This window comes from Lissotriton vulgaris, chromosome 7, assembly GCF_964263255.1.
Source record: "Lissotriton vulgaris chromosome 7, aLisVul1.2, whole genome shotgun sequence".
Taxonomy (NCBI): domain Eukaryota; kingdom Metazoa; phylum Chordata; class Amphibia; order Caudata; family Salamandridae; genus Lissotriton; species Lissotriton vulgaris.
Window position 1 is genome coordinate 1,508,653,829 of NC_141695.1, and position 26,920 is coordinate 1,508,680,748.

The 26,920-nt window shown below is 44.8% G+C and overlaps 1 protein-coding gene across 2 annotated transcripts in view; it reads right to left on the reverse strand.

Moving 5' to 3' along the window:
- Positions 1-26,920, reverse strand: part of GSS (glutathione synthetase) — a 673,748-nt gene that overhangs the window by 485,727 nt on the left and 161,101 nt on the right. For both annotated transcript variants that reach the window (XM_086932359.1, XM_086932360.1), the window contains exon 5: positions 5,921-6,060. In XM_086932359.1, coding sequence (XP_086788485.1) covers positions 5,921-6,060 — 140 coding nt within the window. The remainder of the gene's footprint in view (positions 1-5,920; positions 6,061-26,920) is intronic.

Consider the following 26,920-nt stretch of genomic DNA (forward strand, 5'->3'; position numbering starts at 1 on the left):
CTACAATTAGAAATATACATCTGAGAGTAACACATATTGTCGCTACACCTAAATTATTAGTTTAGATTAGGGGCTGCTCGAAAGACTTTGATCCAGGCCTTCCCCTGGGACGTGATGCTCTCTGCCGGTGTGGGACTCAGTCACCCAGCATTTCTCTGGCAGCAGGAGGGCCTGGAAGAAGCTGCCTCCATTAAACCACCAGAGCAGGCCCGCGTCGCGGGCTGCTCGAAAGACACTGTTCCTGGCCGTCTTCTGGGCCGTGAGGCTCTCTGCTGGGGTGGAACTCTGTCCCCCAGCATTCCTATGGTGGCAGGAGGAGCAGGAAGAGGCAGTCTCCACTAAACCACCCGATCAGTCCTGCGGCGCGGGCTGCTAGAAAGAGTCTGTTCCTGGCCATCTCCTGGGCCGTCACGCTCTCTGATGGGTGGGACTCGGTCCCCCAGCATTCCTCTGGAGGCAGGAGGGGATATTTTTTGGTGTAATGGAAGCGACCCCTTGGGCAATGGTCGCTACCAAGAGGAGTAAATTATGTTTATGTATTTTCTGCCTCCCTTCCCGCCCCCGGGCAAGATCGGCCTGTTTTTTAGGCCTATCTACCCTCCAAACACCACTAGGCAACAGGGTTTATTTTTTTCAACAGATGGAAGTGACCCTTTGGGCAAGGGTCAGTTCCAAAGGGGGCAATTTTTTTCTCTGCTGGTGCCGCCTAACCCCGGAGACAGATCGGCCTGTATTCTTGGCCGTTCTGCCCCCACCCCCGAGGGGTGGTCCACAAGGGAACCGGGGATTAATTATTTTTACAGATGAAAGCGACCCCTGGGGCTTCTAAAGGTGGTACATTTATCTCTGCTGGTTTCTGCCCAAGCCGGGGGACAGATCGCCTGTTTTTTTTATGGGGGCAGAATACCCCACTATGCATCAGTGTGTTTTGTGCAGATGAAGTGCCTGTTTTAGATAAGGACAATGATGTTCTGATTGTGCAGCAAGACGCATCTGGCTGCAGCCTGGGGCTGCAAGGCTCCCCATTGGAAGAGCTGATCTCTGGGTTGCCCCAGGCATGGTGCAGCCAGCATTGCCTGATTTACTGGTGTCCCAGGGCGTAGAGGATACTGAAAACGTTTTGCTTATACATTTTTTTTCAGTTGTTTATGGACAATGTATTTTTTGGCAGAGATTGATGAGCAGTCTAATTTGTATGCTGAACAGTATTTGAGGCAAAAGACACACAGATGATGGACATAATGCAGAGCAAATCTGACATTCACCCCCAGTCAATAGATCGGGGTAAAAGCCATTGTTCTTTTTCTCACCATGCCACTCCAGTTTAGACCCAACCATATGCAAATCAGTCTTGACCGGTTTCAGGGCATCACCCCTAATCAGCCTGGCTAGCTTGAATCCAGAGGCCCAGTATTTGAGAGACAAAAGTGCCAAACTTAGGCCCCTCTCTAGGGCTATCTGGTGGACTAACACACATCTGGAAGAGCGCTGAGGGTCTTGGATGTAACTTTTTTGATGGGCTTGATATGGAAGCCATCAATGTCTTCATATTGATCTACTAGTCAATTGATGGTGATGGCTATATTTTTGGTCATCATGTGTCATGATCTGTATTTTCTTCTGCTTCTGATGCTGCATTTTGTTGATAATGGCTTCCAAACACTGGCCGTTACCAGCTGCTCCGCGTCTTGTCTCAGACGCCGCTCGTGGGGTAGGTGCACCGGTTAGGACCGGATGCCGCCAAAGGTACCATACCCTTTCAACCGGTCCCACGGGAGCAGACTGTGAGGTACCTCAGGGAATCGTCTGGGGTTATAATACTGCAGCAGGACCAATTGGCCTGCAATCCGGTATTATCGACCACATAAGGTTGTATACCTTGCTATTATTTTGATCCTTCACCATTATTTTTCACTGTGTGGTACTGTTTAACTGAGGTCCTGAAGAATTGCCATCAGGCAAGAAACATGTTGACCATACTTAAGGGTAGTAGCTAATATTGCTCTGGCAGTTGCAGGGCAGTTTACCTCCCCTTACACCCCTTTTAACCAAGGGAGTCAACCACGAGAATAAAGTAGGTTGTGGACTGGCTCACCTTTTTTAACTTCACTTTCCTGTCACGACCACACTCCCCCTGCCCTCTCACACGCATGCACCATATGGCCGGAACAAAAGATCTCCGATAAAGAGCCCCGGTTTCGGGAGCCCGTCAGACATTGCAGCGCCAGTCTGACGAGGAGCAGAACCCGTATGATGAAGCATGACACCTAGCTTGCTGGGTGTGTGAGGGATTTAGTTCCAACTAGGGGATTTCCCCCTCTTACTAGCACACACACTTCTCTGTTCCGTCACTCTCCCCGGGGAACTCTGTACCTTCTTTTTGCTACTAGTTTCTGGACCAGTACACTGGACCCCGTAAAATATTGTCCTTTTCCTGTCCCTCCTTTGTTAAAATGGTTTAGCGTTGCCACGAGAGGACCATGATTGAGACAGTCTTTTTATGATTCGGTCTGTCATTGATCACTTTGTAAATTTAAGGTTTGCAGGGGATTCTGGGTAGGAAAACGACTCCCCTGGCTGTCTAGTTTTCAGAAATGTCTGGGATAGGTAGGTTTCTCTAGATGGCTGCCGAGTCTGGGACAAAAAACGCAGGTGACCCCCTTGCAAAACCAGATCGTTTTGTGATAGGTAATTTTGAAGTCTCCACAATACGTTTTGAACCCTTCCCTGCCACGGGTAATGGGCCCACCCACACAAGTGAGGTGGCATTTTTATCAGGAGACCTTGGGGAATGGTAGGTGGTAGAAAATTCGTGTCAGCCCAGGGATCCCACAACTTTTCCACACAGAAATGTGAGGAAAATTATATTTTTTTCAGCTACATTTGAAGTTGGCAGGGGATTCTGGGTAGGAAAATGTTGGGGGATTCATACAAGCCATACCTCCCTGGACTACCCCCTGCTGTCTAATTTTCAGAAATGTCTGGTTTGGGAAGGTTTCCCTAGATGGCTGCCGAGCCTGGGACCAAAAACAAAGGTGCCCCCCCCTGCAAAACAAGGTTTGTTTGTGATAGATAAATATGATGTCTCCACAATACGTTTTGGGCCCTTCCCTGCTGTGGGCACCAGGCCTACCCTCACAAGTGAGGTACCATGTTTATCAGGAGACTTTGAGGAATGCTGAGTGGGTAGAAGTTGGTGGATCCACACAGATTCCATATGTGCAAATAACCACTGCTTCCACACTCTATATTTTGCTCCGATTCCTTGGTAACTATTTTTCACTCTTTATATTCTACCAAATGAAATGATATATACCTGGTACACAATGAAAAACTATTGCAAGACGCAGCTCAGTTTTTGGCTATGGGTTCCTTGGGTTCTTGGGGAACCTGCAAGTCCTATATATCCCCCCAACGAGAAGGGTTTTGTAGACGTAACAGTAAATTGCTTTCAAAAACTTGCCTTTCTTAGAATTAGTTGCAGGTGAAAACGTTGCCATAAATGGCTGTTTTTTTTCAACTCAATTTCAATATCTTTTCTTTTCAACTGTTAGTTTCTATAAAGAAACCTTGAAGGATCTACACAAATGACCCCTTGCTGATTTCAGAATGTTATCTACTTTTCAGAAACGTGTAGCTTGTCGGGCATTATTTCTTTCACATCCATTTCTACCACTAACTGGAAGAAGGTTGAAAGAACAGAAAATAGCAAAAATAGTCCCAGTAAAATAGCAAAACTCTATAGAAAATGTTGGTTTTCTGACAAAAATCTGCCTGTCCCTGAAAGCTAAGAAGATGGTGATTTAAGCACCACAAACACTTTGTTGATCCCATTTGCAGGGAAAAAACAGATGCTTTTTTCTGCAGTAGTTTCCCCAATTTTCTTTTAAAAAACAAACAAAATTTAGCTGTATTTTGACTAATTTCTGGGTCCCCTCTAAGGGAATCCACAAACCCTGTATACCTTAAGAATCCCCAGGGTGTTGGAAAAAAAGGAGGCAAATTTTACGTGGATACGGTATGTGGTCAAAAAGTTACAGGGGCCTAAGCGCAAACTACCCCAAATAACCAAAATAGGCTTAGCAAAATGGGAAAAAAGCCTAGCAACTAAGGGGTTAAAGCATTACCAGTATTTTCTCAAGTCAGTTATGAACTTCTGTGGCAACAACACCTTTCAACTATAGCAATAAATGGGGAAATCTTTGTTTATTACAACAGTTGCTCTAAATAACATGAATTATTGGGCTACATTTATTTTCATCATCAAGATACATATTTATGCTGCTATAGTGTTAAAAATGTGACAATATTTTGAGCAAGTATAATAATAAACATTCATTTATTTATTACTGCAGTGCAAAAGTCAAATTAGAGTTTATTGCCACAGTACAGCTAAACTGACGCGAAACACCGTTTAGTTCTTCACAGATTACATGTATTAATTACTTTACTCATGGAAGCAACTCTCAGTCAGGAGATCTCTTCAATGTAATTTTACCTTGTGGACCACATTTAAACCCTTGCTTCCTGTTTTGGCAGTGGGGATAAGCGACTGCAGCGGGGTTAGGTGCAGCCAACCTTCCACTGTTCATGGCTGAATGCAGTGTGCAATTGGGGCGTTGGATTTGGTGCATGCTCAAGTTTAAATGTGCTATTTATTACCACTTTTGATGTCGGGGACTGGGCATCATTACTCACTTGAGGCTTTGCCTCTTTTGGGACGTGGAGGGTTTAGAAGAGACGTATTTAGATGCTACCAGGAATGGTGATGTGTGGAGAAACCGTATAAGAGGTGTGTAAAGTCTAGAGACTGGAGTTAGTGTCCGTGCTAAATGATATCAAGTTGTTTGCAGTTGCCCTGCAAAAGAGTCAGTGATTACAGTCTTTTGGTGGTGGAGGAGATTTTCTTTTTTAAATGTGTTCCTTCTGCTTTTAGCTAAAGAGGACAGCTAGATAATGTCAAGAGATTCAGCTCCAGTTTTAATTACTGAAAAGAGGTTAGTTCATGTACACCCATATAGGTGCCTCACAATTTAGAAGATCAGATTCCCGACACCACAGGCAAACATGTCGGAGGAATCTTAGATGAAATAAAAGTAGTTGCTATAGGGAACACCTCATATTAGGATCCAGTCAGAATAAAACTCAACTGATTAGAGGGTAGAAAAAGGTTGTCTACACTGGCATAGCAGGAGGTAAGGGGTGGGTGGGGGGGGGGGGGCTGGCCCGCCCCAGGTGGCGGAGGTGCGCAAGTCATCTGTTGAACCCCTCCCCCTCCACACCAGGCAGCAAACTCGGGGATAGGTCTAGCTATGCCACTGTTTGTCTGGGATCTAAACTGTAGAGTGTGTATCACATCAGAAGTAGTCCAAAGACTGATGCAGTAAACCAATCTATGATATCAGGCAACATCAAATATTGTAAAGGACTATCCCAGGAAAATGGAACAGCAAGGACTAGAAGATTTCCACTCCAACAGGTCAGCCAAAGTCTTAAGGCAAAATGTCAACCAAAGTCAAGTAATGTAGAGGAGTGATCCAGAGGTAGCAACAGCAAGTTGGAACTAGTGTAAAACTAAGCTGACAGAGAATAGTTACACTCCAAAATGTCAGCCAACACAGAGATAACAACGGTCTCACCAGAAGCATGACTCAGAAAGGAATGATTATTGAAATTATAGGATCTAATGCGCATAAAAGGGTGCAACAATATGTTGGTTAATAGTGAACTGTGTGTTGTACTACAGTGTGTCTCATTGTCAATCAAGGTGGAAAGGGTACAATATAGCTTTATAGTCACAGTGTATGTATTAAAAGCAAAACATATTAGACAAGCATACAGTGCAACCACTATATTGTGACAAATACCCTTTTAGTGATTCTCTAGTTATTCAATACACACATCACAGATATATCCGTACCTGTGTACTTCAGTGGTTCTTGATGTCAGGCCCCCAAAACTTGCAGCAATGGTGTTGATCTCAATTTGCTTCAGTGTTGTTGTACCGTCTAACTCACAATGGAACATATAATCAGAGCGATTGACTCCTAAGAAAACAGACTGACACAAATAAAACACATGCTAAAATTAGAAACCAATCTTGATCATATTACTCAAATTTCCCAACATATATACACTCTATTTAACATGAAAAGAAAAGCAGGATGATCCTAAAGGGTTTTTCATGAAACATACTGTTCCAATTTGTTTTTTTACAGATTGTAATCCATATATTATATGGAGAACGGCCCCCCTCTCCTCAAGGAATTCATTATCCCTTACAAAGCGAAAAGGGCCCTCCGATCCAGTGATGAAAATCTCATCACAGTCCCCAGAGTTAAAAAAAGCCAGGGCCGGTGGCCGCCGCTTCTCGGTCCACACGGCCAAACACTGGAACAACCTCCCGCGAAGACTGAGGACAGAACCCAATCTCTTCCAGTTCAGGAAAACACTAAAGACCCTCCTTTTTCCTCACCCATAACTCCTTCCCCTGCTGAAACCAAAGGAGACTCCGGTTTAGCGCTGGGATGCTCTATGGTTACTACGCGCTCTACAAAACCTTTAAATTAAATTAATTAAATTTTGCTAAATTGCAAGATAATGAAACACAAATCAGCAAGCATCGCTAAATGAAAAGAACATTTGTTTATTGTCTGCAAATTCCACCAACAACGTTTTTTCAAAATCGAGGTTCTCAGTAAAATTGGGATTATAAATTCAGAGCTTTCCAAAACAGTCCTCGGTTGAATGCAGGTTACATGAACCTGTATCTATCATTTCCACCACACTGTGCTAAATTTCACCTAGCAATCACCTGGGGTCCATCTTTCCTTTGTATAACATAGTATTGAGCACATTTCTGCCCAACTCTACCTTACCTCAAATACTTGTTAAATTGGTAAAATTCACCTCAGTTGAGGTGCCTTTAGTAACTCGGCTGCCTTGTGATTCTCTGACGCCCTCTGCAACAATGTCCTTAATGTAACATTACAATAGGCCTACCCATGAGGAAGGTTCCATACTCCATCTCATAATTTCCAAAGATATCCTACTGGTTGTAAACACTAACCTGTGGCTCGGTCCTACCATTCCCAAATACCTTTTACTGTCCTCTTTCCTAAAATCATGACAACTGAACAATCCTAAAAAAATTGACTTTAGCCATTGACACCAAATATAGGGACATCAGCAATCTAGCAGCAAGAATCACAAGAAAAAGTCTCCTCATCATCAAAATGTCAATGGCAGCAGGATCATTGGGGATGTTTTGATGAATGCATGGTCTTTGGATAATACCGCAATTGTTTCTTTATTTAAACATTGATGAACTAACAAGTCACTAAAGAAATCCAGAATTGTTTTACAAACAGGAAGAATTTCAGTCCAAGGATATACACAATGTCAGAATAAAGTTTTTAGAGAGGAGGAAGCCAGAAAATGAAATTTTACAATTGGGAAAAAAACTAAGACTTGTGAAGGGCGATTAACTAACATTCTTAACTTTTTGCCTTTTTTCATATTGATTAAGCTTCCCCTAACAATATCCTATTTTCCATCCCTGTGAAAATGATTCTAAGGAAACAATGCATTTCTTGCTTGTTGTGCACTTTAGAATTATGTATAGAATTGTTCACTCCCAACCATCTTTCGGAGTGATTTACTGTAGTAAAACCTATTCAAGATGCTTTTCAATATTACAATACAGTTTGCAGTTAGAGTTTTATATGATACATTGTATTTGCAACATACTTACCAAAGTATACATCAACTTACATTTTTGTAATTCTTCTAACTCTAGGCAAATGTGATCTTTTAAAATGAATTACAATCGAAATTTGCCTAGCATAGTAACGGTAAGTTTCAATTCTATTAAGGACACGGAGGCGAGGATTATGCTTTTCTCTCTCCGCTGTTTATTCAAAAGTTACCGCATAGCAGCCAGAAAAGCAATAAACGTGAAAAAATATATCACATAATACCCAACATCTGGTTAATAAGATCAACAGAAAAAATCAGAACATATTCAGGGAACTCCATATCCCATCAGTCCGTGTACATAGTCCTTCTACAGTGTCCATAATCCTTAAGGTAGTCCGTCCATCTTGTGGTCTCTTACTCTTTCTTCGCGCGAGACACGCCACCTCATCCACGGTCTTGCTTTGCGCCATCATTGCTTAGCAGGAAAAACACAACAGCGTGAGCGTTGCCAATTCCGCCAGAGGAAAAAGACCAATCTTTAAGAAATACCACTTGTCAGTACCACAAGTCTAAAAGATCTCATTTAATGGAAAACAGGTTACTTACAGCCATACGGGGAGGGATCTCCGCAGGAAGCATGGGTGGGATAAACCTTGCCTCCGTGTTCTTAATAGAATTGAAACTTATCGTTACTATGATAGGCAAATTTCGATTCTATGTCAGGACCGGAGGCTTCAGATTATGCTTGTTCAAAGCTGATTAACCACCAAACTTGCAATATCCACCACAGGCTTAAAATAAAACCGCTTGAAAGTGGAGTCCGAGGACCAGTCCGCCGCAAGCATCAGGTCCTCCAGACGTGCTCCTAAGGAGAAAGCCTTCGAGGCCATGGCACCTCTAGCTGAATGAGCTCCAAATTGTTTAGTATCAATGCCAGCCTCTTGGAGCACCCACCGCACCCAACGGGCGATAGTGGGGGAAGACACCGCCTTATGCGGTTTTCGAAGAGCAATTAAAAGTTGCCTCTCGCCCGGGGGGCGAAGTTCCAGCGTCACGTCTTCGTACGTCTTTAAACACTGCACCACACAGAGTTTGGGAACGTCCACGAAGTCCGGATACGAGATGGATCTCGTAGCGGACTTCGTACGACGTCCCACAGTAAACGTAACCCCCTCAGGGGAAAACATCCGTGCAGAGATATCCAAGGCAGAAACCCGGCGACAAGACACTAGACACAAAAGCATAGCCAATTTTGCTGATAACTCTTTCAGTGAAAGATAGAGTTTGTGCTGCCAGGAAGCTTAAACCACATTCACATCCCACAAGACGGAATATCTGGGCTCCGGGGGTAAAGAAAGACGTACCCCCCGAAGAAGCCTGCAAATCAAAGGATGCTCCCCGACAGGGGCCCCATCCAGTGGTTCGTGCGCTGCTGAGATCGCCGAACACATTGCGTTAATGGTCCTGTAGGCCAGCCCATCCGCCGCCAGCTCCGCTAGGAAGTTCAAGATGGGAACGACACCTGCGACCAGGGGATCCAGGTCGCGTCGAAGACACCAACGAACCCACCTGGACCGAGCCGAGCGGTACCTCTTTGTTGTACTGTCAGCCGACGCCTTAGACAGGAAGGACTCAGCCGAGCCCGAAAGTCCCGGGAGCGACCAGCGTCTCCTGAAAGCCGCCACGCCATGAGGTGGAGAGAACCCTGCATGATGAGGTGATGAGGCTCCCCGTCTGGATTGAGAAGGAGACGAGGAAACCGGGGGAGTAGCATTGGAGAATCCCAAGAAAGTTTCAGAAGAACCGGAAACCAAACTTGCGACCTCCACCAGGGCGTCACCATCACCATGTCCGCCTTCTGGCGGTGCAGGTGGGCCGGCGACCTCACCACCATCGAGAACGGAGGAAAAGCGTAAGGCTGTTCCCGGCTCCAATCTTGGAGGAACGCATCGGTCGCCTCCACCAGAGGATCCGGTCTCCAGCTGAAAAACCTCGGCAACTGGAAGTCGAGACTGGACGCGAACAGGTCCACCGAGAACGGGTCCCACATGGTTTCTAACCAGTGAAACACCCGTGCGTCCATCTTCCAGAGACTCGAATCTCGCAGGCACCTCGAGTGACAATTCGCCACCTGATTGGCTTGGCCCATGAGGTACTCCGCCGTCACCGAGACCTGATGGGCTAGGCAGTAATCCCAAAAATCTTTCGCCAGGTCTGCAACGCCCGTGACCGAGGGCCGCCCAGGTGGTTGACATAGCGGACCGCCGATATGTTGTCCATCGGTAAAAGAACACATGACTTCACCGAGTCCTTGGTCCAACACCGGACCGCAAAAGAGCCCGCCAGAAGCTCTAGGCAATTGATATGGAGCTGCTGCTCCTCTAACGACCAACCGCCGCCTGTGGAAAAATCCCCGCTGCGGGCGCCCCAGCCTGTTCTGCTTGCGTCCGATTCTATGATCAGATCCGGAATCGACCCGAAAATTGCTCGGCCGTTCCACGCCTCCATATGGGAGAGCCACCAGGACATTTCCCCTTTCACTTCCTCCGACAGAGGAACCGACTGCTCGTAAGTTAGGCCCCTTCTGAGGTGGTAAGCCTTGAGGCGTTGCAGGGCTTGATAATGAAGCGGCCCTGGAAAGATTGCCTGAATCGATGACGAGAGAAGCCCTACTACCCTGGCAATCTGACGTAGGGACGTGTGAGACTTGGCGATCGTCTGTCGAAGCACGTGCCAGATCTTGGCCATCTTCCGAGAGGGAAGGCTTAAAGACGCCTGCACCGAGTCCACCACGAACCCTAGGAACACCATCGTCTGGGAGGGTGTGAAGACAGACTTGTCCTTGTTGACAATGAAACCCAGACCCTGCAAGAGAGAAATTGTCTGGTTGAGTTGAAGCACTAGCTTGTTGGGACATCGGGCCATAAGCAGAATGTCGTCCAGATAGACGATCATCCGAATTCCCTGACTCCGAAGGACTTCCACTGCCGGGCGTAGCAACTTGGTGAAACACCAAGGGGCAGAGGAAAGTCCTAACGGAAGGGCCGTGAATTCGAAAATCTGGTCCCGCCAGAGAAACTGTAAGAATCGACGGTGAGGCGGGTGTATGGGAACCACCAGATAAGCGTCCTTGAGGTCCAGCCGGACCATCCAGTCGTTGGGCAAGAGCACATATCTCAAGAGGTGGATACCCTCCATCTTGAAGTGGTTGTATACCAACCAGCCGTTGAACTCCTGAAAGTTTATAACGGGTCTCTTGCCCCCGTCCGTCTTTTCCACTAGGAACACATTGCTGAGGAAACCTGAGGGGTGTCTCGTTGATCGGCAAATGGCCCCTTTGCGTAACAGCTCTGAGACCTCTTCGTCGATCAACCACCCATCTTCTTGCGAGAAAACAATTGGATGGGGCGCTTTCGTCTGGAAAGGCTGATCGTAAAATTCTATATGGAAACCTCGCACGGTCTGAAGAACCCATGCGTCCCCAGTCATGGCCCGCCAGGCCTCTGGGAAACAAGCCAACCGCCCCCCCTATGAGTACCTGATCCGGATGGATTACACTCACCGTGGGAACTATTGTTTCCAGCGTTGTTCCTGAAGCCACCTCTGCCACGAAAACGTTGGTTCTTGGTGGGGTAGAAGTTGTTATAGTTGGCCGAGGAGTTGTACTGGCCTCTGCTGGAGCCTTGTCCTCTATTGGGTTGGTTCTGTCCGCCACGGCCGGTCGGGAGGCCCCTACCACGACCAGCCCCCCTAGAAAAACGCTGTTGGAACACCCTTTTGATGGTGGACTGGGCTTTGTCTAGGGAGGAAAAGGTGGAAACAAACTTCCCCAGTTCTTTTATAAACGGGTCGGCAAACAGGCCACCTTGCGCCACCGCTCCAGCCTCTGAAGAGGCCATATCCCCTAACTTGGGATCAAGTTTGATGAGTAGTGTGCGCCGGCGTTCAGTGGAGAGCGCGCAGTTGGCGTTGCCTAAGAAAATGATTGCCCTCTGCGCCCAATTAGACAACACGTCAGAGGCTATTGTAGAGCCCGACGCCTTGGCCTCCTCTGCCATATCCAAGATCTTCGTCAGGGGGCCTATGGTATCCAAAAGTTTATCCTGGCATGACCGCCAGGAGCGGTCGATGCCCTTGCGGGGGTCCTTCACGAACTTGGCCATAAAGGTGGCCATCTTTCTGTCTAGTTCGGGAGTCATGGCCACCTTCCCTTCGAGTGTCGGACGCGGACATTCTCCCCGCAGGCAACTACGTGCCTCCTTCTCTAAAGGCTTGTGGAGGCTCCCCGCCACGAACCTCGCGACCTTGTCGCCCGGCGTCCAGGCAGCCGACCTCGGATGGATGATATTGTCCGGGTCCAGCATACCTGAGGCGTCCTGAGGCAACTCAGCCGGAGTACCAGACGGGCGCCAAGACCGCACTGAGTCCTCCTCGTCGTCGGTGTCCGCAGTGGGGAGCCCTTCCGGAGAGGAAGGGGCTGTCCCCGTATGCACCGAAGGGCCCGGGAGCGACGCCGGGGCAGGGTCGGTTGCCTTAGCCAGAAACGCATCCCTAAGGCGTTCGAAGGCGTCCTTATCCACACCCGGCTCACCCCCCGAGCCACCGTCTTTACAGGCCTTCTTGGGTGCTGGCGGGGGACCCTCCCCAGGGGACTGGGAACCCGCAGGGGCACTCCCTGGTGCGGGAGCCAGTTTCGCGCACTGCTCCGCAATACGGGCCGAGAGGCGATCCTCCATGGGCCCCACTATCTCCTGCACACACCTGTAGATAGACTGATCCACTGCGTCATAAAATTCATCATCCCCCAAGTACTGGTGGGTTTCCTCCTCCTCTACGCAATACCCTTCCGCCATACTGTCTACTTGCTATGTCGCGGAAAAGGGGGAAAGTTCCAACTGGAACTAGGGACCAGGGGTATGGGCCAACCGGAGGTTAGCAAAGGCTTTTGTCACTGGTAAACCAGGGCGTCTAGTGGCAGCACTCCGCCCAGCACGCTAACCCTCTCAGCAGAGACCGGGTCAAGGCCACCTCCCTGCACGCTAACTAAGAGTAAACGCTGGCAAGCGGGCCAACCGCCCGACGTGCTGAAAAAAATTACAGCCCGAAGGCGTCAAACGCGGTAATCCGCTAAGTACAGACCCGTTAAGGGCGTAGATCAAATTGGGGCAATACAACCCAACAGGGCGTCAAGGTGAGGCGGCAGAGTAAGGCTCCGGCGTGGCTCCCGTCTGACGGGGAAACCACACCGAGGAGGAAAGAGGCCCGACGCCTCCCTCTAGCGGCGAGGAGGTAACACCGCAACTCTCGGGGACAGTCGCGTCAGGGGCGAAGCGTCCCCGCAACGAAATACCAGGGCTCTGAAAGATAAACGTGCACAAATATATCAATCAAGAGCCCCTAAACCCAACTACAAAAATATACCGTGCCTAAAACCCAAAACACCCCCACATTGCAATAACGAGGGTGAGCATAGGAAAAAGCACTTAACTGGCTGCGAAGCAGCGAAGAAAGAGGAAGAGACCACAAGATGGACGGACTACCTTAAGGATTATGGACACTATAGAAAGACTATGTACATGGACTGATGGGATATGGAGTTCCCTGAATATGTTCTGATTTTTTCTGTTGATCTTATTAACCCGATGTTGGGTATTATGTAATATATTTTTTCATGTTTATTGCTTTTCTGGCTGCTATGCGGTGACTTTTGAATAAACAGCGGAGAGAGAAAAGCATAATCTGAAGCCTCCGGTCCTGACATAGAATTATATTTACTGGTGTAAAATGATTTTATATGTTAAATGTATTTTTATGATAAAGATGAACTTCCTTTCTCTCACTGCACACTTTATCAGTTATCATCAATAAAGTAGCTCTCCTGAAATAAATAAAAAATAAGAATATAAAAAAGTAGTGCACCTGTTGAGCTAAAGATCTTATCATGACAGAAAATTCCCCTTTACCCAAAAACCTCAATATCCTTAGGCCCTATTGTCCTTGCCACAGTCATTTCTTTTATGGTGGACCCCAACTCATCCAGAGCGGGAAAACTGGAAGTGTGTGTGGGGGTGGGGGGGGGGGGGGGGGGGGGGGGGGGAGTGGGGGTATGGGGTAAGCTTACCCATTACCTGGGTATTACAAAAACCCTCCTACTCACAACACATCATGAAAATGCCAAATCCCTGAAGGCTGGTAATCAGGATATGTGGGTGAGTTGTAATTATTGTGACAATGTCATTAGGGACTAAGGATAACATTTAGTAGTAGGTAACCCGACATGACCCAAACATCCAATTTGTTTGTCCCAGTCATTACTGTTGAGGATTACCCAAGCTAGGCTGGCTTTCACAACCAACCCATCATGGTACATCACACAACCGTACATTAATCCTTGTTACTTCATGATTTAAATAGCGCAAAAACTCATACTTTTATGCAGAAAACATTGTATTCAATACATTTTCCCCAAACGATGTTCCCTCCAGTACAGCCGGGAATGGAGTGAGACACTTTTCTCCATTGCTGCGCTCCAAGCCGGCTCCTCTCAGCACCCAACTCGAACCCCATACAGGATACTTGTGTGTGCGGCAGAGCAATCTCCTCAGGCCCCTGAGCTAGCCCCGCAATAAGCGACATGAGTGGCAGCTGGGCTCGGAGCAACAGGGAATCTCCACCTGCCGTTTTGGCATCCCTGGGGCAACGGTCTGGCCAGTGGGGGCCCACAGATGTGACCACAACCCACAGGGACTAGGGAACGCCATAGCTGGCTCCCAACTGAACAAAGCAGAGGTACCACCTGGATCAGGGGCTTGCCATGGGCCCTGCTCCAGCGACCTTCCTACGTGGAACACTGGTGTTGTATCCTGACTGTAGTGCATCTATCCAGTTCCATGGTAACTGGATGATGCTTTTCAGCAGGGTTCCAGAATGACGACGGCTGACAGTCAGTTGAGGGAGAGATGTTGGATCTGTGAGATGTTCCTGCTTGTCTACCAAATAAAGGATACTTTACTTGAAACTGGATTGTCCATCCTTACATTTTGTCGACATAGGACGGGATTGATGTTCAGACAAGCAGAGGACTACGTGAACAAGAACCCATGCAAGTACTTTTAATATTTTTTTGTACTTCCTTTGGATTTTAACAAGGACTTTCCAAGAAATTTCAAAGAATCTCACAGTATCCGTTTGATACAAAATCTCTAAGAAGCTATTTTCCGGTCTAATCCTAATTTTAAGAAGGGCTTTCACCTTGAACCGGCAGTGCCTTGAACTTTCATCTGCCTCACTGTAAGTAGAAACCCTTTTAGACTCTTAAAGACCAGTTTACACTTCGTGTATTTGTCTTCAACTGCTTTCTTATAAATTACATTGGAGGATGTTGCAGTTACCAGAACGTTTGCACTGCTCCGAATTTAGCAAACTTATCCTGTGCTAAGTGTGGTGCTGATCGTAAATATATTGTCGAGTATTCACTACCCTTATGTGCAGTGCCAACTCGTGATTTAGACTTACATGTACCTGATTGTGGAGATCGTGTTACGGTTGCCCCAACGACTTTAACGGCCCTTGACCGCATCATTCGAGCGGTGATCACATCATCACGAGAGGTCACGTACACGACGTGGCGTGCGTGACGGCCATTTTGGATCTTCAAATTTCACATATCTTTATCCTTCCATCGGAATACATCGTTTGGATCTTCAAATTTTACATATCTTTATCCTTCCATCGGAATACATCGTTTGAACACAATCCCAAAGTACTTTAATTACTTAATATATCCATTGCACTTCATTCGACGGTGATATGCACACCGCATATCACAAGTTTCGTTCGTTTTGATACGGGGATGTGCACATCACATTTTTTTTTTACGGTATATTAGTTCCATTATATTTATACTGTCCATTCTGAAGTGGTTCTCACTGTACTTCCTAAGTTTTGAGCTTTCTTGACATGATGATGTGCACACCATAGTGATTTCTGGACATCTTAATTGTTACTACTCATTCTGTTGTGACTTTCACTGTACTTCACAACCCTTGAGCTTTATTGACACAGTGATGTGCACACCATAGCTATTTCAGCACATCCTTCTTCAGTGATATCCAGTATTTATTGTTTCCTTCTTCACACATTTGTGAATACATTGAATGTGGAACTGTTTACACACCTTATGTTTATTTATTACTACACTTTTAATATTGTGTATTGATAATTGTTTTGCTTGCCTTATTCTTATTTTATACTTTATTATTATTTGCAATGGCTTCACAAGGAGAGTTGAATACTCCTGTTACTTTTTTGCCACGTCCAGGTGAACCACTAATCAAGTGGTCAGACTAGAAAGTCTACTTCCTAAATTATATTGAGGCATTGGAGGAAGAACAGGATGAAGCATTTTCTCAGTCTAGGAAAAAAAAAAGCTTCTACATGGTCTGAGTCCTGAAGGTAATAGAGTATTTAACCAAATGGAGACAAAAGTAAGACCAGCCGATTCTGAGAAGGTTTTCCTTGATGCACTTGATGATTTAGATGCTCATTACCATCCACCTGTTTGCGTAGGAATTAGCAGGTATGAGTTTTTCAATAGGAAGCAAGGTAAATCTGAGTCCGTGGAAGATTATGTCTCTTCCTTAAAAAAATTAGCCATTAATTGTGAATTTGGTACGCTTTATGATAGTTTAATCAGAGACCAATTGGTCATGCACTCTAATAATTCTTCCATCCAAGAAAAATTATGGAACTGTGGTGATGCTCCCCTTAACGAAATGTTTGCAAGTATAAGAAAGGCGGAATTATCTAAAAGGTGTGCTAAGGTTGCTCTTAAAGAAAAAGACAAAGAGGAAGGTTTAACTGCTAATAAGGTATCTCAAGGTCAGTATAAAAAAGTGATAGAATTTCTTCATTTACCAACAAGAGGAATGTTGGTGTTTCTTCTATGACTAAAATTGATAAGATTCCTAATTGTTACAGATGTGGTTACAGTGGGCATTATGCCAACAATGCAAAGTGTCCTGCCTTAAAATCTAAATTCAATCATTGCAATAAGGTTGGTCATTTTACCAAAGCTGGCAAAATAAAATTAAACAAAGAAAAGAAAACATTCAAGTGTATTGATGAGACTGATGAGACAACCGTCAATAATTCTGATTCATCTAGTGATGATGGTATTCTTTGTATTATTGATTACTGTGACTCTGAAGACACAGTGTCAAATGTCAATTCTAAATCTAAAAAAAGCCCAGATGTGACATAAATATAGGAGGTGCTCTGATTAACATAGTACCAGATTCTGGCTCTCCTTACACTATCATCAAACGTGATGTATGGAATAAGTTGTTTGCTGACACTTTTAATAAGGATGTATTACCTCCTGATTATCAACCTTTTACCTTTACTGGTGAAAGGATTCCTATGGTCTGGTTCGTGGAAGAAATCTTCGAATTTAAAGGTAGAAAGTGTTTGGGAAAAATGTATGTTGCAGAGGTTGGACCTTCAGTCCTAGGCTGGGTTGACCAAGGTGCTTTGGGTATTATTTTAAATGCCAAAAATGACAGCCAAGTTAGGATACTAGATGAAGGGGATAAGGAATTTTTAGATAAAATTGTAAAACAATTCCCTAAAGTTTTTTCAGGAGAAGTTGGCAATTGAATAGTTTTTCACACAAAATTGGACTTAAGGAGGATGCCCATCCTGTTTGCCACGAAGCTAGAAATATTCCATTAAGTGTAAAAGATGATGTAATGAAGGGATTATATATTTTGGGAAAGAAAGGTGTCATTTAGCTGAGTGCTGAGTGGTTGGCCTCATTGGTCGTCGCAAGGAAATCGGAAGGCCGCCTCCGCTTCTGTATGGACTTGAGAGACCTTAACAAGAACATTTTGATTGACAAGTTTCCTCTACCCAGGATTGATGAACTTTTGTCGCAAACTAGTGGAATAAAATGGTTTTCGACAATTGACTTGACATCGTCTTACCGCCAGATTTCATTACATGACTCCAGCAGAAGCCTAACTGCCTTTATCACTCCTTTCGGATGTTATCAGTTTGTCAGGATGCCGTTTGGACTGGCTTCAGCGGCAGCAGTCTTTCAACGACTAATGCATAGATAATTTAATAATGTCAAAGGAGTTACCTATTTCCAGGAGAATATTCTTATTATGGGCAAAGTCAGAGAAGAGCATGATGAAAGACTTTTTAATGTGCTAAGTGTGCTTGAAGTAAAACAGATGAACTAAAAAAAAGTAAATTGGGCATGAATTCTTTAACCTATTTGGGTCATGAAGTAAGCAGCTCTGGTATTTCTCCAAAAAAGAAACTAATGTGTGCTATTGAGAATGCTCCTGTTCCGAAATCTAAAGATGACCTAAGGTCTTTTTTAGGCATAGTAGAGTTTTATTCAAAGTTTATAAAAAACGTTGCCAGTAAAACCTTCAATCTCAGGCAACTCCTTAAAGTCAAACAAGATTTTCACTGGAATGATGTTCTACAGGGAGATTTTCACAGTATAAGAAGGGATCTTGTTTCGGCCCTGCCTTTACATGATTTTGATTGCAGAGCCCACAGTATCATCATCACAGATGCTAGTGGGAAAGGATTAGGTGTCGTCCTATCTCAGTTTAGTGACAATGGATCAGATGTAACAATTGCATTTGCTTCCCGTTCCCCAACTTCTCTTGAAGAAAAATTTTCCGTAATAGAGAAGGAACCGCTGCCCACTGTTTGGGCTATTGGGAAGTTTAGGCAATTTGTTTGGGGCACTAGATTTACCTTGCGCGCAGACCACAAACCTTTGCTTAAAATACTGACATCAGAAGGCTTGTTAAAAGCCACGCCAAGGTCAGCCAGAATGAGCCTTAAATTGTTAGGTTATTCTTATGATGTTAAATATCTACCCGGTAAAAGGAACCAGATTGCTGACTATCTCAGCAGGTCTCCACTACCTTGCCGGGAAAGATTCTTATATTATGTAAGAGAATTACAAGGTTGCCATTTTACATGAAGTTAATGAGCATATGCTAAAGGCTGTTTCTAAAAAAGAATGGGAAGGAGAATGTATTAAAGACATTTTAAACAGCGTTTCTAGACATGTCACTCAAGGGTGGCCCAGTAAGTCTGATTTACAAGACAATTTGAAGCCATTTTGGGAAATTAAAGACGAACTCTGTATTGATGATTGCAATCATCTGTGCAGAGGAGACAGAGTAATCGTACCTGTGAGCTTGCGCTCCAAAATCCTATCTATTAATCATGAAGGCCACTTAGGTATAACCATAGTTAAATCAAGAGTTAAACTATCTTATTGGTGACCTGGGTTAGACAGGGATATTGAAAGATTCATCCAACAATGTTCCATCTGTGCCAATTCTGATAAAACTCAACAAGTTTTCAAACCTACCCTAGGTCTTAGGCGTATTCCTGAATATCCGTGGGAAGATTTAAGAATTCATTGGCTTGCTCCTATTGAGAATAATCATGGCCAGAAGTTATGTAATGTAAAGTTTTTTCTATTATTCTTTTGGTAAGAGGGAATGTTGTCCTCTCCTCCTTACATTACAGATGTTGCACTTTTATTATTACATTATAGTGCCTTCTTACATTACTGATGCTGCACATTTGTTATTACATTATAGTTATTGCTTGTACAATTTGTTATTTATATTCTTTATTATTGCAATAATTTATATTCTTTATTCTTGTTTTATTTATTGTTGATTATAAAGAGGGAAGATGTGGTATCCTAGCTGCAGTGCATCTATCCAGCTCCATGGTAACTGGATGATGCTCTACAGCAGGGTTCCAGAATGATGATGGCTGACAGTCAGTTGAGGGAGAGATGTTGGATCTGTGAGATGTTCCTGCTTGTCTGCCAAATAAAGGATACTTTACTTGAAACTGGATTGCCATCCTTACAACTGGAGCCAGCAGCCTTATGAGGCTCTAGTTTAAAGAGCCTGGTCTCCACTGGGCCCCTGCTGAGCAAACTGGTTGCCCACCGCAGCCGGGGATTGTAAGCAACATACCGTAGCCAGCGAGTAAGATATGGGGCATGACATCAGGGCTGAAACCCACACAGCCAAAAGGAAGCCATGGCACAAAGCTGTGAAACAAAGGAAACACACCTGGCCCTATTGGGAGAGGGGTCCAGACTCTCGAGGGGCAGGAATCTGTGGGAATGGCGGCCCTTTGGATTCAGCACAAGGTACACAGGAAGCCTCTGCTTCCACCCCCATCATGCAAGTGTACATGGACCGCTTCTTCAAGGGAATTCTGTCAGAGATCAGTCCCCTTACAACAGACTTTAAAGCATGCCTCAAGGGAATATGAAAAGAATTCACTGATCGAGGTGACCGGGTGGATGACAGGGTGGATGGAATAGAACTTCCCTGGTTGCTAGGCCAGAGGAACGGGAAGCCTGGATTTCATTGAAGGAATGTGAAATGTAGAAAGTTTAGCTAGAGAAAAAGGTATAAAACCTGACACTTGGGTCAGGGGAAAAGGCTTGTTTCCCGATTCCTGAATGACGTGCTGTTGGACTGTTGGCGCACGTAAGGACAGCAGACTTTAAATGATATTTTCCTTTTCAGGTGAAGCGAGAAATAGACAGGGAAATAGAATTAGGGTATGGAAACTGTGATTTGCTAATATTTCATGATTCTGAACTTGCTTGAATAATGTCAGTTTATTAATTCATTTCCTAATAAATGCTGTTTTCTTATTTGCTTACGAAATAAAGATTCTAAAACGTAAATGCTTTTTCTTTATGAAGAAGTAAGTAAATAAAAATTAGATTCGAAAAGACAAGCTGGTCTTGTTTATTCATGGTCTAGTTACTATCAGTTGATCCAATCGCCTTATGTGGTTTGATTTAACAAATGACAAATGTTTAAATCCATGGTAAAAGATAATAAACTGCAGTTGTACATAATAGTGTAAATAATTGGTGAGAGAATTTATTAATCAGACCACATGATTCAGTTGCTCAAAAATTGTCTCATTGATGTTATGGGCCTGTTTAAGTGTTTCATGATTAATGGTGAGTATTGAGGTAATAGGTAGCGTTTGTGAGACAGTTTTTCAATAGGAGCGCTGGATTATGGCCTATGATGTTCCAAATGTCAATTGTGACTGCATCTTCCTGGATCACTATTCTTCAATTTGAGCTTTGTCTGCTACATAATGTGCATTCCTTGAACTATACTGCAGAGGAGGATACTGTAAAATGAACAATATTTAAGTGTTTTTCACTGTACCTGAGTTCTTGTTCAAAAACGAGCATTAAAATCTGAAAGAAAACTCATTCAAACAAGAAAGTGCTGTATTCACAGCCAGTTTAGATTACACATCAACTAAAGGAGATGGTTGCTGTCATCGCAAAATTTCAAGGCATGAACCAAAAAGCAGATATCCAGTTTAAAACTGAAGGTAATCCACAGTGGTTCACAATGGCCCTGAACTTGCCAGCTGTAGATCAATATCATTTTTCAGATTGGAAAGTCTTCTGCAAAAATTATGAAATATCTGCTCAAGCATTCACAATCATTTAAAAATGTCTACTATTCCTGCTGAACTGGAGCAATTCATTGATTGTGTACAACGCAATCATTCAAGCTGTAAATTCTTTTTGAGGCAATGGTATGCTCTAAGCCTAAGAGTACTAACTTGTCACAAACAAAACTACAGAAAGGGTTGATGCTTGTTCTATTGGTTCTAAAAGAAAACACTGAAACTTCTGGTGTGGATCGCCAAATTGATAAATCACTTCTTATTTCAGTAAATGATTTAACACTTTAAAAAAAGGCAACTTGTCGGTAGAAAACACATACTAGAAAGACATAGATGTTGATGATCATTAGTTGTTCGCTGGTGCACAAGTTAAGCAATCTGAACACCGTGGCTAATATGAAAAGAAAGATTCTGCCAACGCAGAAGATATCTACAAACGCTACACTATTTATCCTTTATATTCAGATATATAGATTCTTTAAATGTATATCAAATATGTCAAAGGATAAAATGATCAGTGTATGGGCTAGGTGGGAGCTTAGCAGCTCACTGTTTCCCTTTAAAGTGAAAGTTGTTACAGTAAGTGTACTGAACACGTTCTTGCAGCAGTGCATCGATCAACAAAACTATACTCTGAAGATCCTTGTTTCACACAGAAAATACAATACCTTTTTTGTCTCCTGTTTGGAAGTGAACTGGCTATTGTGTGCTACAAACAGAACAGCAGCATGATTTCTCAATATTACTCCCAGAGAATTTGTGGGAAAAGTGCTCCACAAAGATGAAATTCTTGAATACAACCTCATGATTCTCATGACAAGCCAACATGGAACAAAATAGTACTGGTTTCGTCATCATACTGAAATGAATGTTCAGCATCTTAGGTGCTTCCATGTGGTTCCAGACTCAGAGTGCAGAGCATTCATAGAATGACCTCCAATAGTTTTTGAGAAGTGCAAATTGACACACTGTAGAATGGAATAAACTATAAAACATTTTAACAAGGAGTGGAACCTAGGTGGACAATTTTTAACGGGGTCCAGTGTGTGTGTCCAAATCACTAGCAGCAAAGAAGGTACACAAAGTTCCCCGGAAGGACTAGGTGGAAAGGGTAGTGTGTGGTGTAGAAGGAAAAGACCAAGAGGGAAGGAGGGGGGGGAATTCCCTCTTGGGAACTAGAACCCTCACACACCCAGCAAGCTAGGTGTCATGCTTCATCATATGGGTCCTGCTCCTCGTCAGACTGGCGCTGCAATGTCCGACGGGCACCCGCAAAGGGGCTCTTTAACGGAGATCTTTTGTTCCAACCATATGGTGCATGCGTGTGAGAGGGCAGGTGAATGTGTAGTCGTGAATAAGTGGTGATTACTTAAAAAAGGTGGGTTAGTCCAGAAGGAACTTTATTGATGTGGCTAACTCCCTTGAATAAAATGGTGGGAGGGGAGATAGACGCCACGAATATATGCGGCGAAGATATCTGCAACCCTCAGTTTAGGTCGACATGTTTCTTGCTAATCTAGCAATTCCTCTGGACCTTAGTGCTCGGACTACACAGTGAATTTAAAAACTTTATACAACCTTGGGTCTTAAGGTCTGTAGTGGGACAGGCCAACTGGTCCTGCCTTGAGTAATGCAACCTAAAAAGAAGGGAATAAACAGGAGGAATGTCAGGATAACCCTCCTAAGTAGATTAGGTGCACACTTCTACACACAACAATATATACACACTTGTAGAAAACATTAAAAAGGCTCAGGAGGAGCCTACTCGAAGGAAGATGGACAAGGAACGCTTACCCTAAGCGAATCCCTAAGGTGCTTCACAGTCTGCTCTGTGGGACCTGCACAGAAGAGTCAGGGACCTAAGAGAAGAAGGGGGGAAGGGGACAGGACAATTTATATCCTCAAACGTGTACCGGTAACAGATCATGGTAAAGACCACTAGCAACCGGGACAGGTCACCCCACAACACAACAGGTGTCTGCTTGTACACACCGTAGACCACCAGCTGTGGCAAAATCAGCCCGCTCGAATAGATTCAAGGGGGGCAGCCGCTACTGTTCCGGCGATGACTGCCAGGGCAAAGCAAAGGGCATCATCAAGATCCCCGCGTCCCACACCGCCAGTAGAAACTGAGAGTATGAGGACCCGAGGAGAGACTGCACCCATGCCTGTCCGCCAGCGAGTATCGCACTAACAAGCAACGTCGATGAGACCTCAGAATCCTGTTAAAGCTGTAATGCCCCCAGTTAAGTGGTAACAGTAAGCACAGGGGACCCCAGCGCGTAAAGGCATCACTGGCCTCGACCGGTATCGTGGTACAGAACCCGAAGGGACCAGACGCAGATCCGATGACACTTACCCAGGCGGTGTGCGGTCTCTGCCTGCAAACCTACCCCCACGCGTAATCCGGAAGGGATCTGGAGCGACTGGTGAAGAAGTCGCGGGAAGCGAGGAGTTCTTGTACCCTGTGCCGCCATAATCCCACGAGTCTGGCGGGGGGCGTGGTTACGCGGTCAGTATCCGCGCATGCGCATTGGGGGGCTGATAACGGTTTGATTTTACAGACTGCAAAAAGAATGGTTTAGCCGTCGGCCCTGTTGGAGGTAAAAATATGCCCGGGGGGATACAGCGGGCTGATGTGAAGATATTCATGGGGTTTAACAGGGTAAGTTAAAAACTGTCAGAATGTCCATTACTAAACAATTTGTTTAGTTTGGTCATATTAATACCGTATGTAAAGAAAAAGCGTGAAGAATAGGGCAAAGCCCATTCTGGAACATTCAGATCGTCTTATCATACGTTACGGGGGATTCTCAGTAAAGAATTGGGACCAGGGGTATCATGTCAGTAAAAAGACGGTCACTCCAATGGTCTAATATCGAAAGGAGGCCCAGGGTACGGAATCGTTGAGGCCCACTATGTCAAGTCTCAGGCGATGTACCCACCTCTGTTCAATCCTGAACAGACCCTGTATTGTGATGCCAGGGTGACTTTCAAGAACCAACCAGCGGATGCTGTCAGCTGTGTGACCCTTTTGATTATAGTGTTGGTACAGTTTGGTGTGTGTTTTAAGGCATCTTATATTGCTTTTATGCTCTTGGATGCGCAGTTTCACTTGTCTCATCGTCATTCCTATATAGTGCTGGTCACAGGGACATGTGAGAAGGTAAATGCATTTGGTGCTGTTGCAATTAGTATGTCTGCGTAGCTGCCAGATAAATGAATTGGTCAGTTGGATCTCTTTAGTCATACTGGTCTGTGGGCACACTGCACCCCCCCCCCCCCCCCCCCCACAAGGAAAGTGACCCTGTACTGGTGGGAGGTCCCATAGTGTACTCTGATTATTTGTGTTCATTCTCTTTGGTCTAGTGTGGACCAGAGCATCCTTTAAATTAGGGGTGCGTTTAAACGCGAATCTTGGGTGTGGAAAATTCAGACCACCAGAGTTGATAATGCCCCAATGTTTATTGATAGTTTTCTTTATAAAGGATGAGTTCTTAGTGAATGTAGTAACACAAGTGATCACATCTTCGGGTTCTTTCACTCTAGTCTCCAGTAAGGCTTCCCTTGGATTATTAGCTGCCCTTTTGTAAGAGTTTCTGATTAATCTGGTAGGATAACCCCTGTCTTGCAGTTTATGTTGGAGGACAGTAGCTTCCTGTTTGAAATCAGCATAGGTAGAACAGTTCCTGCAAATTCTGAGAAACTGTCCAAAAGGGAGATTATCCCTCAGTGCTTTTGGATGGTGACTTTCGTATGGAAGCAGACTGTTTCTATCTGTATTTTTACGATAGAGTGTGGTGTTCAGACTGTCTACCTCCAAATTGATCTTCAGATCTAGAAAGGGGATTGACGTCTCAGAGATAGTCCCTGTGAATTTAAGGTAAGGATTTTGTTTATTGATCCAGGTGCAGAAGGTTTCACATGACAAACGGTCTCCCTTCCAAAAAATGAGGATGTCGTCAATGAAGCGACGCCAGAGTGTTATGTTGTTCAGAAATGGGTTCTGTGGATTTCTGATTGCTCTCTCCTCAAATGTAGCCATGTAAATACAGGCCAGACTGGGAGCAAAGGTTGAACCCATTGAAGTTCCCTGGATTTGATGGTATAATTGTGTACCATATTGAAAAAAGTTCTCAGTGAGAGCTATGGTAGCGCATGCCATAATGAAAGAGATTGGTGTTGGGGAAGACCACTCTTCTTGTTGAAGAGCGGCCTCTACAGCTTCAAGTGTTGCCTGTTGTGGAATATTTGTATAGAGTGCTTCCACGTCCAGTGTTAGCAGCAGGTCAATTCCTTTTCTTCCTTCAATATTTTCTAGAAGGCGGAGTACATCCCTGGTACCTTGAAGGAATGAAGGGATTTTCTTGACCAATGGTTGTAGAAAGGAATCACAAAATTTGGAAAGGGGTTCAAGTAAAGAACCTATTCCAGAGACAATGGGTTTCCCCGGGACCGGTGTCACACCCTTATGAATTTTGGGGAGGGTGTAAAAATAGGGTGTTACTGGTTCGGTAGTAAGTAGAAAGCCTGCCTCATTCTTTGTGATCCATTCATTGGTTTCGGCCTCTAGAATGAGACTGGTAATGGTTGTAGTCAGTCTTTTTGTAGGGTCTACAGTAAGCGGGTGGTAATGAGAGTTATTAGCCAATTGGCGTTTGCACTCTGCATCGTAGTCTTTGCTATTCTGAATAACAGTGGCACCACCCTTGTCTGCCTGTTTGATGACAATCGAGGTGTCATTTGCTAGTGATTGAACAGCTTGTCTTTCCATCGTGCTCAGGTTGTTGAAGCACCGTGTCATGGGTCTATTTTCAAGGCTCTTAAGGACAGCCCCCTCAAATGCCAACACTGCCGGTGGAGCCATGCTGTCTGTTGGAGTGAAGGAGGAGGGGTTTCGTAAGCCGGTGTCTGTTCTTTCTATGTCTGATCTGTCTTGGAAGAAGGAACGGAGACGGACCTTCCTGAACAATTGTCTCACCTCAGCCATTTCTTTAAAGCTGTCTGGTGTAGGGGTGGGCACGTAGCCAAGCCCTTTCTCAAGAATATCGGTCTCTGTGGAGGTGAGTGTCCTCTCGGAGAGAGTTACAATTAAACTTTTCTGCCCCGAGTCGTGCTCCTGGTTTCCACTGATGATGATGTGGCTGCTTGGTCTTGCCTTTTGTGGCCCTCGCTTGCGCCCTCTTCCCCTGCCCCAACCTCTGTCCTGAAAAGGGGGGTTCAAGGGGTAGAATTGTGGAGGTCCCTGTTGGTAGAATGGGTAATGCCAGGGTTGCATCATTTGTGGTGGACCATGGAACATGGGTCCATTGTTGTACGGTTGGTTCCAATTGCCACGGCGTTGGTTACGGTTATTTTTGACTGGATAGCTGCCGCTAGAGTCACTACCGGAGGATCCCCTCCGGCTTCCATTATCTGTGCTCTCGTCAGAGGAGTAGCTATTTCTGCTGTTTGAATACCCATCCTTAAGGTAGGGGTAGACTTTCTCCTTGTCGAACTTAGCTACGTCTTTCTGGAGTTTAATCATCTTTTGTTTAAGCAGGAATTCCTGGTTCTCTGCAATCTCCTGGTTAATTTCAGCTAATTTAGTTGAAAATGGGGTTTTGTTCATTGTTCCCCTGATAGCCACCTCGATGGCTGTGATTTTAACCATAAGTGCATCATCCAGTCTTTTCGCTGTTTGTGTAATCAGGAAGAGGAGATCTTTGGT